The sequence below is a fragment of the Platalea leucorodia genome (assembly GCF_965183815.1).
Source record: "Platalea leucorodia genome assembly, chromosome: 4".
Taxonomy (NCBI): Eukaryota; Metazoa; Chordata; class Aves; order Pelecaniformes; family Threskiornithidae; genus Platalea; species Platalea leucorodia.
The window spans coordinates 55,300,041-55,327,809 of NC_138826.1; the positions used below are offsets into that span (position 1 = coordinate 55,300,041).

General features: G+C 39.7%; 1 protein-coding gene across 1 annotated transcript; it reads left to right on the plus strand.

Annotated features, from left to right (window-relative positions):
* Positions 1-6,628: 6,628 nt before the first annotated feature.
* On the plus strand, positions 6,629-26,874 carry LOC309589364 (solute carrier organic anion transporter family member 1C1-like; the record flags this gene model as incomplete). The annotated part of the gene is made up of 14 exons (XM_082309446.1): positions 6,629-6,739; positions 7,359-7,500; positions 7,607-7,739; positions 9,192-9,322; positions 9,541-9,687; positions 14,250-14,348; positions 15,148-15,381; positions 16,523-16,687; positions 18,040-18,235; positions 21,144-21,309; positions 22,887-23,068; positions 24,511-24,575; positions 25,758-25,875; positions 26,652-26,874. The coding sequence occupies 14 exons, from the start codon at positions 6,629-6,631 to the stop codon at positions 26,872-26,874; spliced, it is 2,112 nt and encodes a 703-aa protein (XP_082165572.1).
* Positions 26,875-27,769: the final 895 nt, after the last annotated feature.

Consider the following 27,769-nt stretch of genomic DNA (forward strand, 5'->3'; position numbering starts at 1 on the left):
ACAGACCATCTTACCAAGAAATGATAATACTTGAAATAATTTTTTATGTCTGTTCCTCCAAGGTTAATAGTATTGTTTCCCATAAAAGCACACACGTAATATCTGTCTTACAGTTTGAAGAGATCAGTAACACTCCTCCTCTACTACTATTATTATTAGAGGTTTTACATATGAGTACTCAGTGGGACCCCATCCTTGGGGATAAAATTCCCTTACTGCAGAGTTAGATTGCACCAATTTTGCAGGAGGCCTGTGAACAGTTGCCAAATTAAGTTTTACAGGAGAAAATTCTCATAGAAGAACACTCTGAAATTATTTTACCACTTGTGTCTTTGTCTTTTATTAATTCTCTTTGGGACCTAAAGAAGCTGGAATTACTAAAATAAGATCACATGATAGCTTAGCATAGCAAGCCCAAATCCACTGTGCACCTTTCTGGAGGTGAAAAATTGGTGTCAAGAAAAAGACTGAACGCCTTATGTACAAACCACGCTTCTAAAAGCTTTTTTCTTTTTGAAGGAGAGGATTAACTTCCCCCCCCCCCCGCTTTCACTTCTTTTCCTTCCATGTGTCAGCAGTAGTAGGGAACAATCTATCAGAATTAGCATTCCACCTCCCTCTGCTACTACTTACTCCTGAGGAAACCCACAATGTGCCTTGCAGACTGAGCTCCCTGAGCCTTGGTCTTGCAGCCACGTCAGCCCTGACATGACATCTCCACGTGATCTTTCGGCTGCCAGCTTGGCACTTGGGATTGTGCCACTTCGGGCTGGGGCTGTGTTTGGCAGTAAAGCTCGATCAGTGCAACTGAGCGCAACTAAAGCATTGACAAGTAGGTTCCTCTTGCACAACGCTTCCTCCGCTGATGAACAAGATGCAGTTCTGAATGGGCAGACACCTGAGCAGGAGCTGCCATCTGGTTTACCTCTGCATGGCAGGAGGCCAAGCCTAAAACTTCTGCAGTTTCTTAAGTGACTGCCACACAAAATAACCTCCTGGAGAAATGAGCCAGCTGAGCATGGGAACGTACACCCGCTCGCTCTGAATGTCCTTACTTGTCCTCAGCCGTAGCATATCTTGCACCCGTTTGATGTGGTTCATAACACACTGAGGGCGTTGATGTGCAGCCAGCCAGGCACATCACATCAGGGACACTGTGTCCTGCTTTGGGAACATGGCTGCTGGTGCTATGCGGTGCAGCACCCAGCCAGGCTCGGGAAGCAGCTCCCTCCACTAGAGCTGTTCCTGGGACTGCTTGCAGGGGGCTCTTGCGCAGGTCACTACCAGACATGATGGCTGTCATTCAGCCTGCCGCAGACAGACAGTGTTGGGTCACACAGTAAGCAGCAACACTTCATCAGCAACAACAAACATTTCCTTGTTGGTCACCTGCTCTCCTGTTTTTGAGTTTCCATGATACCACGGGTCTTGCAGAACAGGTTCCCAGTGGGCAAGGCCAACGTACAACCAGTTGTCAGGCTGGGGGCTGACACAACGGCCCAGGCTGTGGCTTGTGGAGAGGCACTGATGTGTGCTGCTGATGCTGATCTCTGCCAGCATGTGCTAGTGGGCTGGCTGGGATCCGGCAGCTGCGGCTTGCCTCCCCAGGATTGCCCTTCCATAACAAGGGCCCTTTTCCTCATCTGCTAGCAGCTGCCATATCACAACTGAGTTGCACGGACAGGCATGATAGCAAATGCTGTCATAGACACCAGAGTGCAGTTTGCAAAAGTTGTGGAAGACTATTTTTATGGGAGCACTGAAGTCTTTTATGGTGGGATTCATGTCTCCTGACTTTCCGTTGTCAAAAGCTGATCTTGCTGTCTAGCCTTCTTTTACAGCCATATCTGGAGTTCATTTCATCTCATACCTACAGTAAGTATCTAAAATAGACCAGACAACTGATACCTTTGGAAATGCTTCTTTTTCCTCCTCTGACTATAAAGAGAAACTGATTGAGTGGCTCATCTGGAAGTGTCTGCACTGAATCCATGCAGTGCTGCCTCGTAGGTGGATCCTACCATCTGTGTGCAACGATCACAAGAAGTGTCATGCCCTCTATAGATAAACTTCTTTGTATTCAACTTTAAAATACATCTATTGAAGTGCTGATGGGATTTTTCTGGGTGTCTCATTTTGAGAACTGTACCTCCTCTCCTGATAGGCGATGGGCTTGCAGTTGCCTTTCCAACAGACTGCTCTTCTACCTGGTTGCAGGCTGACAGAAATGATAAACGGGGGACCCATTGCTAATGTTCATATATGTTTTTCCTCAAACTTTGCGTTATCATCATAGTCAAAAGCAGTCCAAATGCAGGTTGTAATAGATGTAAATTTGAAATTATCAGATGAAGCAAATTCTGATTTATTCTAGTGATATTCTGGTGAATGAATCTAAGCATTTTAAAGATTTATTAAAAAAATAATAATTAAGGAGTTAAGAACTAGACAAAGATAGCTCTTCTTCACCTAAATAAAAGTATGAGAATGGATCAGTTTATCTGAAGAATAGGTTTGATTGCATTTCCTGTATTCTGAATTCTTTTAAGAGGAAGAAAGTTTCAATATGTACATTTTTCCCTTGTGTTAAAACTAAATTAATTAACAAGAAGTTAGCATTTAAAGACTAATGCAGGAACATTGCAATCAAAACCATTATAGAAAATAATCTTTTTCTGTGTTGCATATATTCTTACTACATGGTAGAAATGAGCTGTGTTTTAATTTGCTCACTGAGTATCTGGTGACAGCATAGAGTCCCGCTGGCAAAACAGAAAAATTGAAACTTTAAATAAAGACCCATAATAAGTCAATAAATATGTAATCATCACAGTAAAACTTGTAAAAGTCTATCAGGCAAAATCCAATAGCAAGTGTGAATACGGCAGATAAAATAATTGCCTGCAGTTAATGACTAAGCTTCAGGGGAAAGTGAGAACTTGCATATTTATGGATTTAGCAAATTTATTATTTCTTTTAGCTTTCACAACTAAATAATACATTTCCATGTATTTCATTGAGTTAATTTAATCTTTAGCAAATCTCTTAATGTATTTTTATACAGAAAAATCTAATCAAGGCTTTTCATACAAACTTTGTCAAGTTTGTATTTCAGGAATTTACCTTTTGATGGAAAGAAAGGGTGTGGTGGGATAATGCTTTTTCCTTCCAGGGTCCCTGAAGTTATTAGAGTCATAAACCTCTTTTTTTTCTATATTTAGAAATCACTAGAATGGTTCTTTAGTTAAATGTGAATCTGATTTTGTAATTTAAGTTTCTGCAAAAAATGAGCACCGTACTGTTACGTGCAACCAGATGACCAAAAACCATTTCTTGAGACTCTGTAGATAACACCTGGAATGACTTTTGGGTCAGAATCTTTCCTTGCGCTGGAGAGTTCTGCTGTAGAGAAGACATGGATTAGGTGGGTTTGCACTCTGTATGTGCCCTGTTAGACGTGAGAGCTGATTTTCTATTTGTGCTTGGTAAGGACGTGAGAGCTGGGCTAGCTGTGGGAATACACTCGCTCTTTTTGTTTGGCCAGTCTGTAGTCAGCTTGGAGGAATACCTGTGTCATCCCACATCTCCTACTGGCACCTGCAGGAACTGCTTGTGGTTGTGCTAAATAATGCTGGTTTATAATAGGCAGGGGGTCTGATGGGAGGCTGTGATTTCCTAAGGGCATTGGCTTCTCTTTAGGTCTCCACGAGGGTAGCCCTCCTGCACCTCTGCATTGGGGTTGTGACACAGAGGGCCCATACCAAAAACTGGCAGATGCCAACATGCAATTCATGCCCTTTGAGGAGCTAAGTCATCCCTTAGTATCTCTGCTGACCCTCATCAAAGACACCAAGAAGTGCAAGTTACTGAGGCTGCAGGTAAGATGCTTGGAAAAACTGAGCCTGTTCTCTCAGGGCTCTTCTATGTGAGCTGAGCTGCTCCATGGCTGTTGGGTGGATGGTAAGGAGTCCCTTTGGAGAGGTGCTTAAAGCAGCTTTAGTGTTTAGACTTTAGGAAAAAATAAAAAAAAAAAAACGGTGAAGAAAACAAGTTGTTCCTCCAGGGAGAGGCTGGCACCACTAGCATGCTGGCAGGTAGGCTGCCAAAGTAATGACAACACAAGAAACCTGCCTTCTTTTGCAAAGCTTTTGTATCAGTGATCGTGGGAAAGTTTTGCAATCACTGTAAGAAGGAAATTCAAGGTTTAAAAAAATGTGGTGGAGTGCTCCACTTCTTGGAGTAGGCAGTGCTTTTGCTGTGACGTTGTGCTGGCTTCAAGCCTGAGAGCCCTAGGGCACGGGAGAGAAACAGCCTGACACCGCAGTGGCACAAAGTAAGTTCTCTCTCTCTGCCTCTCACTGTCTCTCCCCACCCTCGCTTCCTGCCTCTTTCTGTTTGTTTGTTTGTTTGTTTGTTTAATTGTTAGGTGCTAGTGCAGGACAGACCAGGCTTTTTGTACATCTCAGTGTCACTAAACTTGAAAGAGATTATGTAAAGCGCAAAGGTACAATTCTGCAAATTAGATTTTTTTTTAAAGGATAAACACTGTGGACAGCGGGATGTTTTATCCCTCCACGCAAAAACTATTCATTACCATTAATTCATTTTTAAAAATTGTGATAAATTAAATCTTGTATTATTTTTCTTACTTCATTTAATTTTAAATACCACTGGCGTCAATGATTCACTGGTTTACCAAAGTTCAGATTTTTATAGAGTGGTTATGGAAAATGTTATTTTTTCATTAGGCATAAGAGAAGTGTTTATACGGTTTAACATTTTCTATAAGTTTAAGGTAGATTATTAGGCTGGCAGCATAACATTAAATATTGTGAAAAGAAAACCACGTCACTGATTTAAATACTATTTATTTAAGAGTCAGATATTTCACAAAGTTAATCATCAACAAAATACAAACCAAAAAAGAATGTATTTGCTTTAGAGAACTCTGTCTTTCAGCTCCCATCCTGTAAAGATTGGGGTAAATCTAAATTCACCGTACTTTAATTGTCTATAACTTCTTTATTCAATGTTTTTTGATTTGTGAGCTGCTGCAGATGGTCTAAGGAAGGTTAGGTACCTTTAGAAATTTCATATGTGGATCACACTGAAATACACGTGTTTGCTTTTCATAGTCACTTTTGGTGGATCCTACTGGAGTAGGATTTGGAACTAAAAACTACAAAATTTAAGTTAGAGTGCTTATGAGGCTTTATATCTCGTTATTAGACATTAGTGCCTCTTTTCAATCATTAGGAATAACTTTCAGGGGGCTGTTGGATTGCTAAGAGAGTGTTGTCCTTTCTGGGCATGCATGGACATTTCTCAGGGAGTCCAGGTTGCTCCTGGGCATCTTGCTTGGGAGAACCAAGCTCTCCAGAGGAACAGAGCGACCTTTGCATGTTAGCCCCCGGACCCTGCCACAGCCCTACCACACCTGGTGTTGAAAACCCCTCAGGACACATAAATGGCCTCTGCTCCTGGGTCAGCTGGCCTCTGGGGCCTGCAGGAGGGGAACTTTGAGAAGTTCCCAGAGGAATTAAACAGAGTGGGATATCTAAGATCCCAGTGTCTCGGGGGGAAAATGTTACAGGCCAATTTCTTGACCTGTGTTCCTCTATAATCCTCTGATATATGTGCCAATGTATATTGGAGCTAACTAATTGATTTCGGTACTACTGCACCAGTTTTCCAACAGAGGAATTTGGCAATAGCTTTTTTTGACTTGTTATCATTCCAGATCTCTCTGTATGAGCTGGTTTCCCCTGATCAGCTTAATCTACACCAACCAATGTAGCTAAGATGACTCCTTGTATCAGGGCCAATTTTTAAACAGAAAAATTTGGCAGTCTCATTAAAATAGCTACATTTATCATCTGTCTTGCAGGACCTTGTGGAGACTTGTGGACATAAAGATAATCATTATTAGTTTCTTTTAATCAGTGCCCTCTTCTTCCCTAATACATCTTTACCTACCATATCTCTCTACCTTATTTTCTCCTCAGTCATCATTTGTGGTCTGATTCTACAAACAATTATTCAATAAATAACGTTACTGTTGACAGACGTGAATGTTGACAGAATGGTCCAGAGTAGTGTTCAGTATTTCTACAAATTCATAGATTACGCAGTTAGAGAAAATCCTCATAAATATAATATCAGGAGCCTACTGGATCATACCAAAGGTCCATTCAGCCTGGAACAGTGATCAATAGTGGATATCTGAAAGAGAATATAAGAATTGGTTCAAGCATGGTGAAGATGTTTCTCTGACATACTCTCCTAGCCTCCAGTTGCCTAGGGACTTTCCTTCTCTACAAAGATTTCTAAAAACCGTCAGCAAGTTGCCTCGGAATTTTCCATCTATCCAAGAAGATCCTGAAGTCTTTTAGAAAGCAGATTTCACAAATCAGGTGCACCAATCCTTAAATCATTACAATGACACTTTGAACACTCTTTAACATCCTTCCTGAGAAAAGTTGTCAGTGTGTAGACATCTCAAGTAGTGTCTTACCATCTAGTATGTCTGAAAAACATTGGAACCTTTATTCTTATGCAAATAATAGTTAATCATAGTGATATTTTCCAAACAGGAAGACCTACATATCCGATCTGGAGGAGGAAAACCATGGACAGACCAATAGCTGCTGGCGAACTTAAAGACAAGTCACTTTTCCAGGACAGCAATGGCAGCGCAGTTCCTGCCAAGAGCGTGTACCATAATTGTTCAAAGCTAAAGGTATGGAGAGGAGCCCTTAACACATATTTTCTCTGGAATACTGAAAATGACAATTTTAATTTCTATCAAAATTGACTTCGTTCTGTATGACACTTTGACACTACATGTGTTGGAAACAATGCTCTAGGTTGTGATTCCAAGCACATAGAAGTCAATAAATGTGTTCAGCAGTTAAAAAAGAGGCCATATTTTACTAAAAAGTCATTTAGAGGTGTGCTATAGTCACAGTGGTAGTTGCAGCTATACCTTTTTATCCATGTTTTTTAGAACAGGAGAAGCAGGAGTAATAAGACATGCCATAATAATAGTACCAGTAATGAACAACTGCTGCAAGTTTTCCCTAAGGAAGGAAACAGCTAAACCAGTATGTGGTAGAAAGGTAGAAGGTGCACACAGTCAGTGTCAACTTTCTTTTTCTTTGCAGTAGAAGAGGCTTTGGAGGCCATCCTGAAAGAGAAAGGAAAATCTTCTGTTTTAATGAAAACAATAGGAAGAATCTCTTCACAGAGAATTAGAAAGCAAAGCATTTGATTTTTGTGTTTCTTGAGCAGGTTGCTCAGACATCCAGCCATGAAGAAAAAATTGTTTGTTTGCCAACTCAATTATTTTCTCTCTTCAGATATTTCTTGGAGCTCTAGCTTTTTCCTTTTTTGCCAAAGGATTTTCTGGAAGCTACATGAAGAGCATGTCCACTCAAATTGAAAGGAGGTTTGAAATCTCATCATCAATTGTTGGCATTATTGATGGCAGCTTTGAGATAGGTATGTGTACTTTCTTTGAAAGTGGATAAATACTGCTTCTTAATACATTTTCCCCCTAAAAAAGATCTTTCTGCGATCTTACTGGTTCTCTCTCCTGTTGATGCAGGTAACTTAATGGTAATGGTGTTGGTGAGCTACCTTGGACCAAGAGTTCATCGACCAAAAGTAATTGCTATTGGATGTCTCATCATGTCCTTAGGAGCATTTTTGTCAGTGATGCCTCAGTTCCTAATGGGACGGTAAATATGGAGAATTTTCACATTGTGCACTATTTGAACTTGACCATATGAAGTGATTTTTAATCACACACTTGAGTTAAAAGCTTGACAAGAGTAGTTTCTTCCAGATAACAGGAAGGTTTTAACAGGTGGATTTTTTAATATTGACTTTCTGATTTCCTCTCTGAAAACTTACCTCTTTCTACAGGTAAGTAAGAGAGAAACCTCAGGTTTCTACAGAACTTATACATAACTAAGGATAAAGTGGGTTGAATTTTTCACCTGGGATGGATATATATAGATACGTATTTTTTTTCTACCTGTTCTTTTATTTTATACTTAAATGAACTGTAATGAGATCTTGATGGAAGAGGTTTCTTTCTTCATGGTGGCTATTCATGTTAAACTCTTTAAAATTATGAAGATTTCTATCTATCTCCACTGAACTCAGGGAGAGTTAAATATCTAAATACCCCTTCACATCTAAGCTTTAGTGCTTACATAGTTGTCAGAAGCAGTTCATACCTCTCCAATCCTTCGGCATCCTTACCGAATTGTAGTTGAAAATAAACCCCCTCTGTCCCTCAAAAATTAAAATTTATTTGTGCATCTTCCTTAGTTTCAAGACAAATACCTTTGATGAGGAGGGTATGGAAAAAATTATGTCTGGGGACCATGGTATGGAAAGTGGCCACTGTCACTACTCTGCTTGAGAACCTGCACTGCAGGGGACAGCACAGGCCAGAAGCAGAGCTATGGAAATCCCTGATTTAACCCAAACTCACAGCCAAATTCTGAAGATCACCCATTCTCCACAACATTGAGCAAAAGCCATTGGCCATGGGGACCTCACTGTCATCCATCAGACTATTAAAGGTTGCCACTCGATTGCACAGTCAGAGGGAATATCTGTTCTCCATTTATCCCAATGTGGCATAAATGTACTCAAGCTGGCTTCAATTTACTTAGCAGATTTGCTGTAGTAGCTGGCTGCCTAAATACAAACTGGCACGTGTTTTGCAGCCTGTGTTAATCTCTTTACAGACACAGACAGGTTACTACTAGATCCTTAGCTAGCTAATTTTAAACTAGCACAGAAATCTCGATGTTACACATCTGTCACATAGGTAAGAAACTGGTGCCAGCGTGGAAAAACATCAGCAATGTTGTATGTAGATAGATGTGGATGGACTCTGCCTCTGTCCTTCAGTCTAAAGAATGGTCTCTTAAGCCCTGGAAGCAGCTTTTTTGCTCTTTAGCCTAAGAAAATATTGGGGTTAGAATGGTCAGAGCATTTCGAAAAAGGTATGAAGATACCTATCTTTTTTTAAGTGAGAGCACTGGAGATGGGTTGCCCCTCCGCTTTGCCTCCATGTAACAGGAATGAGCATGTATGAACACAAGGCTCATACACACTTCCTGCAAAGCAGTCTCTTTCATGTGTCAGTTGTATTTTACATAGTTGTTTTCCAGTTATAATTATGAAAAGATAACTGTTACTGTGGACAACTCCTCTACGAGTGTATCAGCTTGCTCCCCAGCATCCACTGAGGGCCATCCAGTCACAGATGCTACAGAAACACCCAGTACAATGAAAAATTTCGGTAAGCAAAAGCTCTGATGCTGGATTCCTTTCTTCTGCTTGTCCCCATTTTATACACCCTCTTTTACTGGAAAGGAGTAAAACCACTGTTAGAAACTATGATATGTACAGACCCACCCTATAATGATTGTAAAAAAACATATTTTATGTTATTTTTCTGTTGCAATAAAGTATTGTCAGAATTATGTTCACAGAAATGTAAACATTTATGACCTGCAGGATGTGAGAAAACAACAAATTCCTATCTGTGGCTCTTTGTGTTGATGGGGAACCTTTTACGTGGAATTGGGGAAGCACCAGTTATGCCACTGGGGGTTTCATATATTGATGATTTTTCTAAAGAAGAAAACTCAGCATTTTACATAGGTAATATACAAATGAGTGATTTTTATGCTAAACATTCTTTTATTTAACATTTCTGTAGCCAAGCAAATACTCATCAAAAAAATCTATCTGCTCTATTCTGTATAATTTTGAGTTGTACAGAGACAAAAAAGCAATGCAAAAGAGATTTCATGTTTATTTTCAAAGAATATTTCCCAGATGGTCCTTTTGCTTTCCCCAAGTGGCTTCTGCTGTATGTGACAGTTTTCTCTGTGATGAAGAGAAGCATAATCAAATACTTGTTTTTCCAAAATGGGAAGTCATATCTGTCTTGTCTGGCATACCATCTTCAGTACCACAGCTTCAGAGGATAAAATTCTTCTTAATCACTGTTTCACAGAGAAGAGAATGACCCTTAATGTAAGGATCAGTAATGTAATGACAGTAATGTGAACGTGTTTCAGAACCTTTTACCTGACTTTTTGAATTTTATAGGCAGCACACTTCCTGATGAAAGCTTTTTAAAGTCACTAGTTACCAAAGGAAAAACCAAACCCTTACCAGGGTGTTGTAACAAATCCCTTCTAATTGGGTTTTGTTGTTGTTGATGTTGTTGTTGTTTTGATGTAAGGTAGCCTATTGCCAAGACTTACACCCAAGCTAATTAATTTATTGCCAAACTGATTTAGTAGCATGGAGTGTTTGTGTGGCTGAGGGAGGTCACAATTGCTGCCTCAAGTAAACTTGGTGAAGTCAAACTGCTCATAAAGATGGTAAGACAGTTTCAGGAAGAGCTCAATATGTAATGCTACAGGGTAAAGCCATTGCCAATGTCTTCATTTGGGGATGAGGAAATCTGCAGGTTGAAGAAAAGGGAAGTATTGTGAAGGCAGCTGAGAAAAACAAAAGTTCCACTCAGCAGTTATCCAAAATATTTGTAATCACCTCTGAGCTTCTAATTAAAGGTATTTTGAAAAGTTCAGCTGAAATTTTTTCTTGTCAGAACTTGATCTGGGAGAGATTGTGACAGGTTGGGGACTACTGGGGAACTGAGATTAAAAATATAAAGTAAACACAGAGAATAGCGCAGATTCAACCAATATGAAAATTTGTTTGGGTCATGCAAGTGAAATAAAGTATTTCATTTACAGAGTATTAAAATATTTCATTTTAACATTCTGACTAGCAATTTTCAGTCTCTTATTCCATTTTGATGGACTGACCCAATTTCCAAAAATAGTTAATGTTGAAATAGTCTTTTCCATGGAGCTGAAATTCCTTTTCTTGACCAACTTTAATTCTTTTCTGTATCTGATCAGCTGACTGAATCAGTTTATCATCAGTGTTTTTGTAAAATACAAAAAAAAATTGTCCTACAATAAAAAAGTCAGTCAAGCCTTGCTGATGAATTTTGACTATTGATCTCATTATTTGACCCTGTGCAAGAAGTTTCACCTTCCTGTCTATCCCTTTTCTCCTGCCCTTAGATGTTTTGTTGAGTAAGAACGTAAGTTATTTTGAGGCAGAGACAGCTTTTTATTGATTTTGAATAGAATACATTATTAAGTGTCAATAGAATGCATTAAAAACTTTTTGGCAGAGTTGTAGTGCAAATGATAATTGACAGCAATACAACCAGAGTTGTCATAGGAAGGAACAGAAAAGGAAAAAAATAGCATTTTTGTTAAGCTGTCTTACAGAGTTTAGTAGAGAATGGTAGCTTTTCTGTAGAACTCTGAGAGACAGGAAATTGATTTTTTTTTTTTTTTTTTTTGGTCAGGAAATTCTATAGTTTTCAGACTGAGTTTTACAGAACCTTTTTAATTTATGTAGTTCTACCAGGCCAACAACGTGGTCGCGAGGTGGTACAATGCACTGTACACTACATACAGCCCTGAAAAGCTCTTCTGCATAGGGTCACTACTCAGTATGACTGTAAGGTATAATGATCTGACCCTCTGTGTCTATGTGCAATTGGCATTTGTCAAGAGACAGGAATATCGGGATCTCAGTGGTTTGCTTTGTCCTGAGAGGGACCTTTGGTGGAGTGACCTTTGAGGCCAATCGCTCTGACTGAGAGGTTATTTCATAAATAATCCCTCATGCTAAGCACCTAATTTATTCAGGTATTTCATGGTCTTCAGATGGTTCACTTCCGTTTAGGTGCCTACAGAAAAGTTGCCAATATACCTATGAGGATTTCATCTATACTAATAACCTTTCAGTAGCCAATTTTTAAAATGAATTTCTGATTTTATTTGAAACTCAATGTTGACATGGTTAATTAATGGCAGTAGCCATCCACTTATCATGTAAGAGGAGTAATAGACAATTAAAGATATTTAATGAGGAGTACTTCACTTCCATGGATTTCTTACCAAAGCAGAGTCTTTGAACGAATGAAATTTCATCACTGAGTTGAGCACTAGCATATAATCCTGTATCTATTGGCTTCAGTAGAAACATATCTGATGCTAATGTATGCTGTAAATTTTAATACCTGTTACATGCTAAATTATTCATCAATACTGAACTATGTCAATATGCAGCATCTGATTAACTGATAAATCTGCATGATTTACTGTTTGTGGTTTAACCTCATTAATTACAAAGAATAAGTATTACAAAGGAAAAATATGCTAAGAAAATATCACAGTGAACTTATTTGGTTTTGTTTTTTCACAATACAAGCATATTATCCTAGTGAAGTTATCTTGAATTTAAAGGATGTGCAAGTGTGAAATTTAATTAAAAAACTATACATATACAAAATTATTGCACATATGCTTCTTAGCTTATCTGATAGCTTATGGTATCTTAAAGAAATATACTGCATACAATATATAAAGCCATTGGTATGGGCATGCTGTTTTTTATCTGTTTATTTTAGAAATTTGCCACTGAGTATTTGAACTTTGGAGATGAACTTGCATAGTTCTGATAGTAAGTTCTGCTTAAGACTCAGTGATAAATAAACAGAAAGAGCTGATTCCTGGCTTCTAGTGTCAAAATCCTGACTGCAGAAATCAGTCATTTTGGAAGCATCAGAATTCAGTCTAAGTGCCAGATCTTCCAATGAAGTAAAATGAGAGAACTAAATGAAACCAATATTCAATTGGAGCAATGAAGCAAAGATGAAAAATCATATGGTTAAATTATGCTGTAAGAATTTATTACAGAAGTCCTTTATCATAAGCTGAGCAATCACTATATTCAGAAGAGAGTTTGCGAAACCAACAGAAGAAAAATCTCTGCAGTGGAACAACACAGTAGGATTTACAGAGCATAGTGCCAAATGTGGGCAAGAACTGACAGGCACTTGGTCAAGAATTCCTTTTTTTCTAATAGAATTAAGCCTTCTGCAACTTCAAACAGCTCCCAGGTGAAAGTTCCATGCTAGAATTTAGAAATCTGAATCACTGAACTTTTTTGGAAACTGTTACCCCCTCACAACTAAACTTCAACAGATCAACACAAGTTACAAGGGAATGTGAGAACCTATGCTTGAATTATTTTGAGGATATTTTTATTTTATGTTGATTGCCAGCAGTGGTCACTAAAAGCAAGTTGCGCTGTATTTACATAGCCGGTCAGCAAAATGCATTCTTAGCTTCCTAGGTTTCTGCTAGCCTTCATAGCTTATTCATTTGCTCCTAGGGGCATCCCCCCTTCTGATCCCATGTTATCTGCTTTGTAAGCAGTGACAGAGTGGGAAATGGAAGCCCCAGTGAGGCCAGTGGCAAAACTGAAAGCTGCTTCTAAAGAGGTCATTACTTGATCCCCAGATTTGATTTTTTTTTTACAGCTGCATAAGTACGTATTAACACAGTTAGCTGATTTTCTCATACTGGTGCTGAATGAATCAACAAAGACTGTCTAATGAACTTTGAACACACGCACAGGGACACTTATATCTCCTTGTTGCCTACTGAAAATATTCTCAGGGTCCTGTACCTAATTCCATGTCCACGCACTCTTATTGTCCCTGCCATTCTAATGTGACTCCAAACTGCAAAGATGTGCCTTCTTGTATGCACGTCATCAGATCAACTACTCTTACTCAAAATTAAACTAGGGACCTGAACACATAGTACAGGGAAAAGTCCTGATTTCTACAATCACAGAACATCAAGCAAGCTGTCAATAGAGTTGCAGGTACACTTATGATACCTCCAATGGGCCTAGAGTTTTATGTTCGTTAGTTAACCACCACAAGCTGAACAACACAACTACAAAAATCTGAGGAGAGAATTAGGGAGGAGGAGGGATAAAAATCATTGCAATGTTATTCTCTTTCTTCTTATTCCTTCCAAGACACCAATCTAGCTAATGAAATGCATGCAGGGGTCCACGTGAGACTGCCCTTGTTTCGGCAAAGCCCTGTGTGGGTGAAAGAGCTTGCTTCCACATCGCAGCTAGTGCGTTGGCAGCTTATGGCTTATTTTCTTGCTGCTCAGAAGCTTCCCGTTAGACAGCCCCTAACGGCCTGTGCCCCTCTTTTTTTCTCCTCCTTCCTCTCTCTTTTCCTTGCCCTCAGAGAAGAAGGCGTGCTTGTCCACACAGTGTTTTGCTCACTTTCCTGTGCCGCTTCCCTTCTCTTACAGGTCTGGTGAGATCCTCAGGCATGTTTGGGCCAACCCTGGGCTTCCTGCTTGGATCTTTCTGTGCCAGCCTCTGGGTTGACATCGGCATTGTGGATATCGGTAACAGACCATGGGGTGGTGCATTAACTGAGAAGATGGCTTTATATAGGAACGTGCATGCCAAGAAGCAGCTTCCCAGCTTACTACTCCAAAAAGGGGGGCTATCTAGAGAGTTTTTCCAATTCAAAAGCTGGTGTTAATTACATTTTAATATCTGCAGTGTTGTAGCGTGACTGGAATAGCCCTTGATGCAAGACCCCTACCCCCACTGCAGAAAAATTTTGCACCTCTTTTTATACTTGCGCACGCACTTGTTACGCCCTTGCTGCGCAGCTGAGAACAAATGAGCAATTGAAAGGCCATTCCCACATTGAGGGAGCAGTGAAAGGCCTTTGGTCATGGACCCTTTCAACACTTGGCAAAAATTATGTTTTCTTAAAAAGCATGCAGCAAAGACTGATATGAAAACCCATTTAATTGTTCAAATAACTTTCAAGCCTCTAATCTCAGGAAAAATTTGAGGAACTTCAAGGAAAAACTGTTGAGTTTGGGGATGGAAGAAGGAGAGGACGGTGGGTAACTGAGAAAGGGAAGTTGTTTTTGGGTGGTGGTGGGCCCTCTCGCTGTCACTGAGAAAGCGTTGGAAGATTGTGGCAAGGAAATGCCACCATGGGGCCAAACGGAGACATGTATTTTTGACTGCATGGGACTGATTTGATACAAGCTGCATTTCAATTCTTCATGTGAAACATAAATCACCTCTGTTCTGGTTTAAATAATATATATAAGGATACTTATAGTAAGTTTAATTGCTCTGCATGGTATTTAGTCTCTTTTCCTGTTTTTCTGTATTTTATAGATGCCATCAGCATAAATCCTAAGGATACCCGTTGGGTTGGTGCCTGGTGGCTTGGATTGCTTATCTGTGGAGCAGTCAACTTCATTGCTTCATTGCCTTTCTGGTTTCTGCCTTACTCCTTGCCAAAAGAAGGAGAGAATGAAAATCTGAAGATTAGTCATTTGCCTGTTCAAGATCACTGTAAAATAGATCCCCCAGCTCAGCCACAGTTAAAATTCTCACAGGCAGTAAAAGGTGAAAGATTATTGCCCAAATGTTTGCATGTGAATTCTCTCTCATGGGTTCATTCTGAGCTGAGCACGGATTTGCACAACCCTCAGCAAAATGCACGTTTCTGCAGTGCAAAGGATGGACAAAAATGCTCTCTTTAGTTTCAAGCATTATAATTACACGCAAGGGTGTGTTTCAGTCCTCTCCTGTCAGACAGTTGGAAAAAGCTCATGCTGTTGCTTTGGGCATGAGGGATTCTCAGTTCAACACGATAGTTGTCATATGATGTATTTACAGCTATAATCCTATGATTATGAAGGAAGAGAGGGGAAAACATCCCATCCCTCATTAATGACCAATCCACAGCTGGCAGGTTACTGGTTCAGAGGCCAACATATGGGAGGGAAACATGGGGCTAAGTACTCCATGAGCTCTTGGAGGGATTTTACTGGATTCGCAGCTCCTGTGTATGAGCTCAGCGATGCTAAGTTAACCTCATATAGGCAATATCAGACCCAACCACCCATTGCTGGACTCCCTCAAGGGTTTTATTTGTATGTACGTATGCATGTGCACCTCTTAGTGGCTATGGCAGATGTGTTTTGAACTCTCATCTTTTAGGCAAGTGCGCCAACAGCCAGACTACAGGCTAAATGCAGGTTTTTGTCTTCACTTTAGTTTCATGGACTTAGATACTCTAATCAAGGGTCTCAGGAAAGGTTCCAGCCTTTTGCTGGGTCAGGTGCTCCCTTTCTTTGAATATCAGCCTCATGTGGGGCTCTTGTGTCGTTTGTGAAGGCTCCTGCTTTAGGCACCAAACTTTTCACTTGGTACATTATGGAGAGTCTTAATGGTCCTCTAGGGACACTCTCCTGCACAGGCATTGAAAATCAGTGTTAATAATCCTGTGTCACACACAAGATAATGTAGGATTTCTTATTCCCAGTTCAACATCCACTGTGCCATTCAGCCTTGCTGCTCCTATAACGCATGTGTTGGCAATAACGAAAACTCTCACTTGAGCAAGCATGTGTTTTGATAGGCAAAGAATTCTAACCTGCAATATAGCCAGTAATTAAATCAAAGTTAGTTTTATTATATAAAGGATGTCAAAACAACTCTTCTCTGTTTATCAGGATGTACAGCATATACCTCTCCATTGCAGAGTTCTTCCCAGCTCTGAAGAAGCTGTTTGGAAATCCAATTTTCCTGGTGTACATCTTCCTCACTATTCTGCAGTACAATTCTCTTGTTGGGTTGATAACCTATGAGACAAAGTTTATGGAGCAGCAATTTAATGTATCAGTGGCAAGAGCCATCTTTCTAATCGGTAGGTACCTGTTCTTCTTTTAAATTCCAGTGTCAAATAGGAAGCTTTTCTTTGTTATTTTGCCTTCATTTTTAGGAGGAGATTCTGTGAACTTTTTTGGTTAAAAAAAAAAGTATATAGTGATTTAATAATTTTCCTACCATATTTTGAAAATGGATGTTAATTTTAGTGTTAATTTTCCTGGTGTTCCTAATTTAGTGAGCTAGAGGATTATTAGAACCGGGTGGATTTTTTTTCCTGAAGTTTTCTTCAGAGTGAGATTTGGGTTATGAATATGTCTGTTTTCATGAAAAAAAAATACGCATAAACTGCAACTAAGTAACAACAAAAAGAAAAAACATTTAATTTAGAAAATGTGTAACGAAATGTGTGATCTTCCTTTTCAGAATAACATCTCTGTATAAATATTCTTCCATTTTGATTACAAACACAAATTTTATAAGCAATAAGAAACAAAAATGTAAACTTTTGAGTAATTTCATTCAGCTCAAAGCTCTTTTTCTATTTGCCAGTTCCCTCAAAAATAAGTTCTTTGTAGTGTTCTAAAAAAAACAATGCTGAAATTATATTCATCTTACAGTGATTAATATGGACTCATAACCTGACAAGAAAACCAGGGTATTTGAGGTCATTGCAGAATTGATATTTCATTACTTTAATCTGAAGGCACCCTGCTTTGCTGCGGGTCAGGTACAAATGTGGGAAGAACTTTCTTTTGCCTATCTTTTTTTTGATGCAGGGAAAGTTTTACAAAAACAACATGACCAAAAAGACCAACCAAACAAAAAAACACACAGAGAAAGGCAAACCCCTCACAATATCTCTATTTAGCATGTAAATATTAGGGCTGGAGTTTGTGAAATGCTGAACGGATTAAATCTAAATGCAAATCTTTCCATGATTCACTCTCAGAGCAGAATGGAATCCAATGCAAAACCAGACGCTGCTTCCTTTCATGTTCTGTTTTTTCTGTTCTTCCTTACAAGTCTTTTTTTGTAATTTTCAGAAAGTTTAATGTTTTCTTTTAGATGAAGAAGTGCCCATGAGCTAAGACATTTGTCTCATTTACTCCAGTTTCTAACAGGAACCTGTGTAGATTTTATTATATCAGTATACATACAAACCGCAGTATAGTAAAAAGGTAGGGAATATCGAGGAACTAAGCTTTTTAAAGTTATGACATGACTTGAAAGAAAATGAGGAAGAAAGCAAAATTACTTAAAGGTAATAAAAAGTCTTAGAACCTTGAAGGATCAGTCCAAAAATAGGTCAGGATCTGATATTTTGGAAACTACTAAATAGGGTCAATGCAAGTGACAGCAATTAACTTTTTTGTTACCTTCTATTTGCAGGTGTGATACTTTTACCTGTCACAATCCTGGGGATGTTTCTAGGAGGCTTTCTGATCAAGAAATTCAAACTTCACATAACTGAAATGGCGAAGTTCGCATGCATCACCTTTATAGTAGCATATTTGTTAAACCTCTTGTACTTTACGTGCAGTTGTGAGGTGCTCCAGGTGGCCGGTTTGACAGTGTCCTACTCTGGGTTTGTATCCCCTTGGGTTTGTGTTGGTTGTGTCATTTGCCCCTGTACTTGGCACTGGTGAGGCCGCACCTCGAGTTGTGTGTTCAGTTTTGGGCCCCTCACTACAAGAAGGACATCGAGGTACTGGAGCGTGTCCAGAGGAGGGCAACAAAGTCGGTGAAGGGTCTAGAGCACAAGTCTTATGAAGAGCGGCTGAGGGAGCTGGGGTTGTTTAGCCTGGAGAAGAGGAGGCTGAGGGGAGACCTTATCACTCTCTACAACTGCCTGAAAGGAGGTTGTAGCGAGGTGGGGGTCGGTCTCTTCTCCCTAGTAACGAGTGATAGGATGAGAGGAAACGGCCTCAAGTTACGCCAGGGGGAGGTTTAGGTTAGATATTAGGAAAAACTTCTTCACCGAAAGGGTGGTCAAGCATTGGAACAGGCTGCCCAGGGAAGTGCTTGAGTCTCCATCCCTGGAGGTATTTAAAGAACGGATAGATACGGTGCTCGAAGACATGGTATAGATGGACTTGGCAGTGCTAGGTTAACGGTTGGACTCAATGATCTCAAGGGTCTTTTCCAACCTTGACGATTCTATGGTTCTATGATTCTATGATTTGTCATGGTTGCTTCCTGCCCCATGCAGAACATGGTGCATGCACCTCTGTTCCTCTACTCTCACAAACTAATCTGGGTTTGTAATCTCATCTGGGCTACGAACCTTCTACTGTAGAAAACATTTTGATTTGAATTTGGATGAGTTCTGAAACGTGGCTCCCCTGCCTGTAGCATAATGCTATATCCTTTTGCATAAAAGAAAATAATATATGTGTCTGTTTAAAGACAATAAATTTTTGTTGAACTTGACCTGTATTAGGTCATCTGCTAGTGTCAATCAGTGGGGTTTCAGCTAGAGTGGAGCTACTGTGATTATATCATTTTACCGCTCCCTTGGTGGTGATACACTTGAGAAAATCCTAGGTTTTGAGATAGACTAGTCAGGCGGAAATGATACCTAGTGTTGGGGATGGGCAGAATATCCTGGTTTTGTTTTTCAAATTTCTTTTTAATGGGACATTTCTTTTTCTAAATTGTTCATTGCTGGATATTGACAATATACCTCTATATTCTGGCAAATTGCTATTTAAGATAAAATTTATCACAGGCAAATTAAATTTTTATATTCTGTATCAAAGCTTTAATTTAAAGTCGGTCTCTTCCTACCATGTAGGGAGTGGGATGTTAAAACAAGTGTTAAAAGTGGCTTCCCCATAGTCTCCCAATGGCTTTGCCTCTAGAAGGGACAATCCTCTAAACCAGTAGTTATCAACCTGCGTGGGGAGTTACCAGCCTCCCTTGGTACCTGAAGCTGGTGACCTGCCTGCAGCCATTTTCTCAGCTGGGAGGTAGAAATTGGCTACGTCAGGAGTGTGTGCTGCCCAAACAGACGTTCCCCCTCCCTTACCAGGACCATGGTCATGTTTTCTTGAGAACATTTTGCTGACTCTAGCAGCCTGCCACAATTGCCTACTGTTTAAATTTAGCTCAGTCTGGTCCAACAAATTTCAAGGGATTTTAAAGGATTAAACTGAATCCTGCAGGGCTTGCTAGATTTTCAATTCAGACAGAAACAGCCCTGTGTTTTTTGAAACTGAGCCTATATTCAAGGAAATATCTAAGTTGTCTTGGCAAACTTGACAGATCAACTTTGAGGTTAGTTACATAAAAGATGTCAGAGATTTGTGCAGTGGAGATAACTCTGGTTGAGTGCAACATCTGATACTGCAGAGTGAATTAAAAATAAGCAGAAACATCAAGACAGCAAATACTGAAAGAGCAATTACAATTTCTCCAGGAGAACTGAGACTGGAGAATTTAGCACGTGCTAGGATTGTTCTGGTTAAGTGTCTCACATACTGTTTTACCTGTCTAACAATTTGTAGTTTGAAGACCGGCAACAGCCTTAACAAGGGCTCAATCCCCCCAGTTATTTTCCCTTCTAAAACACTTAGGAGAAATGCAGGCCCCTTGAGGTGTGTTCCGCATTGAGGTGTAAGGAGGAAGAAAAGGCAAATTTTGAGCACTTTTTCCTTTATATTGTGAGTGACTTTAAAGCAGGGGTGATTTGTACGTGGTGGACTCCTAACACTTTCTGAAAATTGAGCCCTGCTACCATGCCCTCAGAGTCACTTTTAAAATTCTCAATTCTAGCTGTCATCTGCTTAGTTTAACTTCTTGGGGCCTGATTTTGATGTTTCTTACAGAAACGTTGGTAAAAGTGGAAGCTATGAAAGTCCATGATAATATACAACAAGAAATGAGATCTGGTAAGAAATGGGGCTCAAGCCAGTCCCAGGTGCAGGACTGCTGCTGCCGAATACAGTCAGAGCTGAGACAGAAGCAGCACTTCTCACTCAGACTCATGCAACTTTCATTGCTACTAACCGGCTCTGATCCAGTGAAAAAAATGTCAAGGACATCTTACTGCTGTAGTTTTTTGTAGTTTAATATCACCACTTCTAGCACCCAGGTATGGCATGATAACTACTGCTAAGGAAAATCATGGCCAGTCTACAGGTGATAAGAGATTCTAGGTATGGTTTTCTTTTTCTTGGGTTGAGCTTTCAAATGAAAAAGTAATACGAAATATTCCCTCCCAGCCAAGAAGACCTAGTTTGCAAGTTCTGTGCCTTTTCAGCAACAATCCATAAAAATGTTAATGCTTGATGAAAAATCTCAAGAGAGCTTTGGTTTAGCTGAAATGAGTTTAGTCTCCATATGACAACTTCACAGTCAGTTGGATGGTAGCAGATACCTGTCCATGTTGATTGCTTCACTTTCTCCACATTTTTCCTGCCTACTCCCTGATATTTTGTTTGACTATGTAATTCAACTAAATAATTCTTTTATTTCTTTCTGTTTTCCTCCAGATCAAAGTATCTTTCCTCCCCCAAAAACAGCTTCATGGCCAGTTGCAATGCTGACTGCAGCTGCAAGCTGGATCAGTGGGACCCTGTATGTGGGGATAATGGGATCACTTACATGACAGCCTGCTTTGCGGGATGTAAATCATCAACCGGGACGGGAAAGAATATGGTAAATATATAGGTGGATAGATGATTATTTAGTAAGGCCTGTTGCAACAGGTCAAGGGGTAATGATTTTAAACTAAAAGAGGGTAGATTTAGACTAGATATAAGGAAGACATCTTTTACAATGAGGGTGATGAAACACTGGAACAGGTTGCCCAGAGAGGTGGTAGATGCCCCATCCTTGGAAACAGTCAAAGTCAGGTTGGACGGGGCTCTGAGTAACCTGATCTTGTTGAAGATGTCCCTGCTCATTGCACGGAGGTTGGGCTAGATGACTTTTAAAGGTCTCTTCCAGCCCAAACTATTTTATGATTGTATGATGATAGATATAGCTAGATTTCTTCATCTATTAATTTTTTGGCTTTGTGATTAAGAAATCCTGTAGACACAAATGTCCATTCTGTACAGTTTAACCTTGTAGTAGAAACTGAGTGAGTGCAAAGTTGCAGGGAGTGTTTTTAAAACAGTTGGGGTGAGGTAAGTAAGCTATTCAGGAAAGACATGAAAACCTCAGACTCTTGACTTACATTTCTTGAATGCTTTTATTTCAGTTATTTTGTGATTTATTTTCTTCTCAGCAAGATGACCATAAATTTGACATTAAGTTCCTCAGTATATCTCTTCCTGCATAGGTACAACACAGCTAAGAGGGGTTTGCTTTAGAAGACCTTTACTAGTCTGGTTGTTATACTACCAAAATTCCATGGTGTCAACTCATGTGCAGTAGAGTTGTATAAAATTGTAAGCGCTGGTTTCACAAACTGCTACAGACCATGCTGGAACTGCCTGCTTTCCTGAGCTGCCATAGCTCAGGAAAGGAAGTCATAACTCTAAGTTATACAGGCAAGAGGTCCTGTAAATGTACATCTGGCCATTTTGTTCAGTGTATCAGCAGCAAAGCCATTTCCAGGACTTCAAACAATCCTGCCTGCGCAAGACCATTAAAAACAGTAGGTTTGCAGAAGTGTGTGCAAATGGTCATGTCCTCTGGCAGAAGCAGAATTATCTTCATGTAACAATACTGAAAGAGACAGGCAACATTTTCAGGCTTATATCCATATATCCCAGCAATATTCTCTTGCTTCAGTTCAGGGGAATTGGCTTTCAAACCCATGTTTCCTGCTAACTTCAAAAGCTGCGAAACAGCCCTCTCTCAATTCAGCACCAAATGCTGGTTTAGATATATAACGATAGATAAGCATGATTGCATTGTTGGGTCCACATCTATATTTTTATTGTTACTCATCTACTTCATAGGATACCTGAGCAGAATGACTGGATAACAGTTCACATCTGAATTTTATAGCTTTGACCCATTTTAAGCATACACAGAGCACTTTCTGTCCTAGCAACGGCATGGCTGAAACTAGAGTCACAGTTGCTTTGTGTCTCTGGAGCAGCTCAGAGTGGCTGGAGCATACCAATGAACTTGGCCATCAGTCTGCAAAGATGATTAGGGAGGTTCTTTCAGTGTAAACAACAGCCTGCCTGTTATGGGGAGTGAAAAATCTAGCTACTGAAATAGTTTTGTGCCACTGAATTCTGATTAAATAAATTCTTCTTCTCATCTTCTCCTTTCAGGTGTTTCACAATTGCAGCTGTGTCGAAGGACAAGTGCATGGACTTGGCAATTCCTCTGCAGTTCTGGGACAATGCCAAAGAGAAAGCTGTACCAAAGCATTTCCCTATTTTTTAGCATTACAGACTGCATGTGCATTTATTTTAGCCTTAGGAGGCACTCCTACATACATGATTATGTTTAGGTGAAATACTTTACCTTACCTTGACCATAAAGTTTGGGGAAAGAGAAACAGAAGTATCTACTATTTCAGTCCTATTGTGAGGAATGGCATGCTGATGAAATTGGGGCCCTGAGTCTTTGCCTGTACTCTGAAACCCAGCTCTGTTCAGAGGCACAGCAAAATGCCTGTCCACCACTTTAATTCCAATTTAAGGCTGAGTAGATACTTAGGTGATGAAATGGGTCGGCCTTATGCTGATCCTGAACATTAGTTTTCACTTCCAATGACAGGGATGTTTTTAACAGAGCAATGAACTTGAAATAAGATGCGGTGCTAAGCCATATCCAAGGTGACTATGCTCTTCACATTACTCAGGAGAAAAACATTCACCTTTGTTAAGCCTTGTTGCCTCAGAATGTTATCTGTGTTGTGAGAAGTCTGATACTCCCATTTTTTGTCAAGCTGGTATAAACAGAACTATGTCAGCAGCAATATTTTTTTTAATTTTTATACCTTCATTTGTAAAGCAGCACTGCTATTTTATACTCGGAAGAAAAGACAATGTTCTGTGCCTCTCACATGGAAGTTTCTTTCCACTCATCCTCACGGGTGAATTGCAATCTTCAGTAGTTAGTGTGCATGACTAGATAACTCTCTTTGCTAAGCTGCTGATTCTTCTGCAATATTTCTAAGTGCAGCCATTCTTACCGCATGGCTGGACTATGGACAAAGCTAACTTTGCTGGGCAAAGTTTTCAGAATACTAATGTGTATAATGAGAAGCCTTTCATGTTAATGCTGAAAAAATGATATACTGATGTATAAACTCAGTTCAGGAAACGGGCTGGCCATAGCAAGTCTCCCTCCTGCCCCTGTGCCAGCTCAGTACTCCCCTCTTCTTTTTGTGAATTCTTCCAGTTCATCTGATGGACACAAGCTGTTTCTCCACTGGTAGGAATGAGGTACTTTTGTAGCCAGGTAACTCAGGTTTGCTGTCTCTCTCTAAAATGCTAGAAGCAGAGGTGGGTTTTACCTGCACGTATCTAGCAAGGACTGCACACCCTTGTTCCCTCTGTTCACCACTGCACAGTTACAGCCCTTTCTAAAGCAAGGCAGCTTCTTGGAGCTTAACTTATGGACATGAAGTGCCTACTTTTAGTTGGTTCACTTTAATTTTCCCATGCATCCTCTCCCAAAAGTCTTTCCAATCTGTTCTCCTTGGGTTCAAGATCAGTTTCTGTAGATTCTCCCATTCATTTCAATGAGAGTTCACCCACTGAAGTCAACGGAAGGAGGCTCTACATCTGGACTTTAATTTTGGTGAATGTTTTCAGTTAGGGATTGAGTGAGATATGCTAGGTAAGCCACAATACTCTTGCAATGGGGCACGTGCAGATGTTCACAGGATAGCTATAGCGACATTATTGTTCCCCAAAACAATGTACTATTTTTTTTCCTTTTTAGATCTGTTTCACCAGACCTGAAATCCTTTGCTGTTGGAATTGAAACTTTAGGTGGTAGAGTACTAGGTAAAACTTCATTTCTTTGTGGGATTCAAGTAGATAGTCAAAGAGACAGACCAGAGCTAGCCAGTGCAATGTCCTTGCTCCCTTGCTCCAGATGAGAACAGAAGAAATTTTCCAAAATTTTTCTTCGAAGCAGACTATGCATTTCAAAATTTTTGGAGGAGCTCGCTACATGTTTCCTGCTATGCAATTACATATTATGATTATTTCTTCAGAATGTTTTCTATGCAGCAAAGGAATCAGGCAAAGGAAGGAAACCACATTGTACTTTTCTTTTTTTTTTTTTTAATTGTGGACACAGCTACCTGAGCTTGATCAGTCTGGATATCCTTAACACCTATGCTCCCCTTTGCAGACTGTTTTTCACTTAGAGCTACCATGTACTTTGCCTATTATTTTCTTTCGTTTATCTGCAATAAATAATCATGCCAGTCTTCAAACATGTATTCTGCCCTGCCTCTAACAAACCTTGCCTTATCTTTACTTTCTTGCTGATTTTTGAGATCTTCCCCACAGACAAGCCCAAGTAGTCATTTGAATCTCTCTCCTAATCTCCGTATTTTAGCTGAATGCTGCAGAGAATCAATCTTGTTCTTTTACAAAATGGTTTTCTTCACAAAGGTACACATCATCCCTGAAACAGCTTACTGATTATATTAAAGCATTATGACTGCCTAAAAGGAATTCTTTCAGTAATACATAAGTGATACACTTATTACCTGGTTGGTTTTGAGCAAGTGCTTAATTTCAGCCCTTTGCACTCAGCTAACCATTTTTAATGGCAAACTGTTGTGTAATACCTGAATAGATACATTAGTATACATAAATATTAATATTTCATGGTACGCAATTCCACACCAGGGACTGAAAAAGAAATGTTGGTTATATTATTTCTTTAAACAACAGAAGTTATAATTCTAATAAAAATGCCATTAAAGTAGAATTACTAACATTTCCTTCGCTGAATATAAAAATGCTATAACCTTCCATCCTTTCAACTCCGTTTAGGTGCTTGCTTAAATATTGTCACAAATCTTGGAATGTCAAAGCTGGAGCTGGATGTTTAGTCCCATTTTATGCAGCCGTAATTCAGAAACCCTGAGATTCCTGTCCTCATTTCTTTACCATGACATTAAACATTGAGATCTTCATTCTGAGATCATGTAATAAGAATTTTCTTTGCAGGAGGACTCCCAGCCCCTATTTATTTCGGTGCCTTGATAGATGAGACCTGCTTGAAATGGGGGACAAAAACCTGTGGGGGATCTGGATCTTGTCGGGTATATGACACGAAAGCATTCAGGTAAGCTGAAATCTTTGGTAAGGGATTGGGAATTTGGCTTCCGAGGCAACTTTGGGCACCAAGGACCAAAGTATACTTTGCCCATGACAATTGTCAATAGACTGATTAGGATACTAAAAGCACCAGAACTCCTTATTTTGACTAGGCCTTAATAGATCAAATAAGCCAAATAATTTGGTTCAATCTGACATGTGACATTGCAGTACACTGTCTTACATCACCAGAATTAGTTCCTTTATTGAAGCCTTAGTGCACTGAATAACTCTGCATCACTTTGGCTTTGTGGGAGACTGAACAACCATGAAGTAAGTGTAGTACTGAAAACACTCTTCCTCATCCCTCATTTCTCTCCTTCCTAATGTATAAGACAGCTCACAAAATCCACTTGGAGAGGGGACCCAAATGACTGCTGGTGTATGGAGAGCTGCGGCCAGGAGCAGTGAGTGCTGCCAGTGAGGGCTGGGGGGAGGCTGGGACAACAGGCAAAGCCCCAGCTGGTGCAGCTCCTCCAGTCCCAGTCCTAAAATATCGTCTGCTGAACAGGGGCACTCTTCAGACAGGAGACATTTCTGCTAGGACTATAGGACCTGGTTAGAACCTGCCTGGGGCTAAAAACCATTAAATTGTTTGCTTTCTGTTTGTTATTTCTCAAAATGTGGAGCAATACCTGGCTGAGAATAGATGGTTTTGCCAAAGTGTATTTGATATCTTACTTGGTTCTGCTCAGAAGTGGCAAGCTTTATTAATATAAACATATTTTGTCACCTTTTTTCTAGAAATGTCTATCTTGGCCTCATTGCAGCACTACGGGCAGGATGCTGTCTCTTATACATAGTGCTCTCTGTTTTAATAATGAAACGCTTTAAACCAGATGGCAAAGAGATGACAAATATTAAAAATACAGAAATATCGACCAGCAAAGAACCAGCTACTGTCAACAAAAAAGAAATTCTTCCTGGTGCAAGAACCTCAGAGGAGAGTGAGGAAACTTGTATGTAAAAAAAAGAAACAAGGCCTTTTTCTAACTCTGCCTATGCTTCAGTTTTTCTAAGCACAACAAGGGTCTAATTACTGACTTCAACAGCTAGTTTACATTTTAGGGGTTCAAAAACATATCTTTGAAACATCATTGACTTTTAATTTGTTTTACCCTATCATCTTTCTCTCCTCATCTGAAACAATAACGGGAAAACGTTTTCAAAATTTGGGGGAACTCTCCCATCCTTTTGCTCTCTCAGTCCCTTTCTAGACCGACAGTAAGACTAGCCAAAATTCTTCGAGTGTCGTACATTCAATTATGATTGAAAAATTAAAAAAGAAGAAATCCACAATAAGCTGCTTTTCCATTTTTCACCTACTTTATTTCAAGTCCTGCAGCTCTTAAATGGCTAACTGAGTAACACTTGCCCAGTTGCTTTGCCAGCCTTTGCTGCATGGTTCATGACCAGAGCTCTTTGTTCTAGACTGGGTCCCACGGCCCATGCCCACGTGAGAGCCCCAGGGCCGTCAGTGAGCACTCTCTGAATAAGAACTGCACAATAATTCTGGGGTTTGGCTTGAATACAATAAGTAATCAAAATGGATTGCAAACAAAAGAAAGTGGTGTATTAATTTTGCAGCACATCTCAGTATTGTGTCTGAGTAAAATTACTCTGAACGGATGCAATAAAGTGATACGTGTTTAAGTTTCTTTGATTTTTTTTTTTGTGAGCGAGTGTGGGCATTTTTATCCTAATGACCACTGCATTTATACCTCATCTATACAGATTTCCTTCCTTGTTTAAGGAACCTCCAGTAAGCCTTGAAATACAGTACTGAAAACTTGCAAATTTAGAGCTTTCCACAGACAGCCTAGTTCAGAGAGAAACTTTAATAAAGGATGTTTCTAACAGTC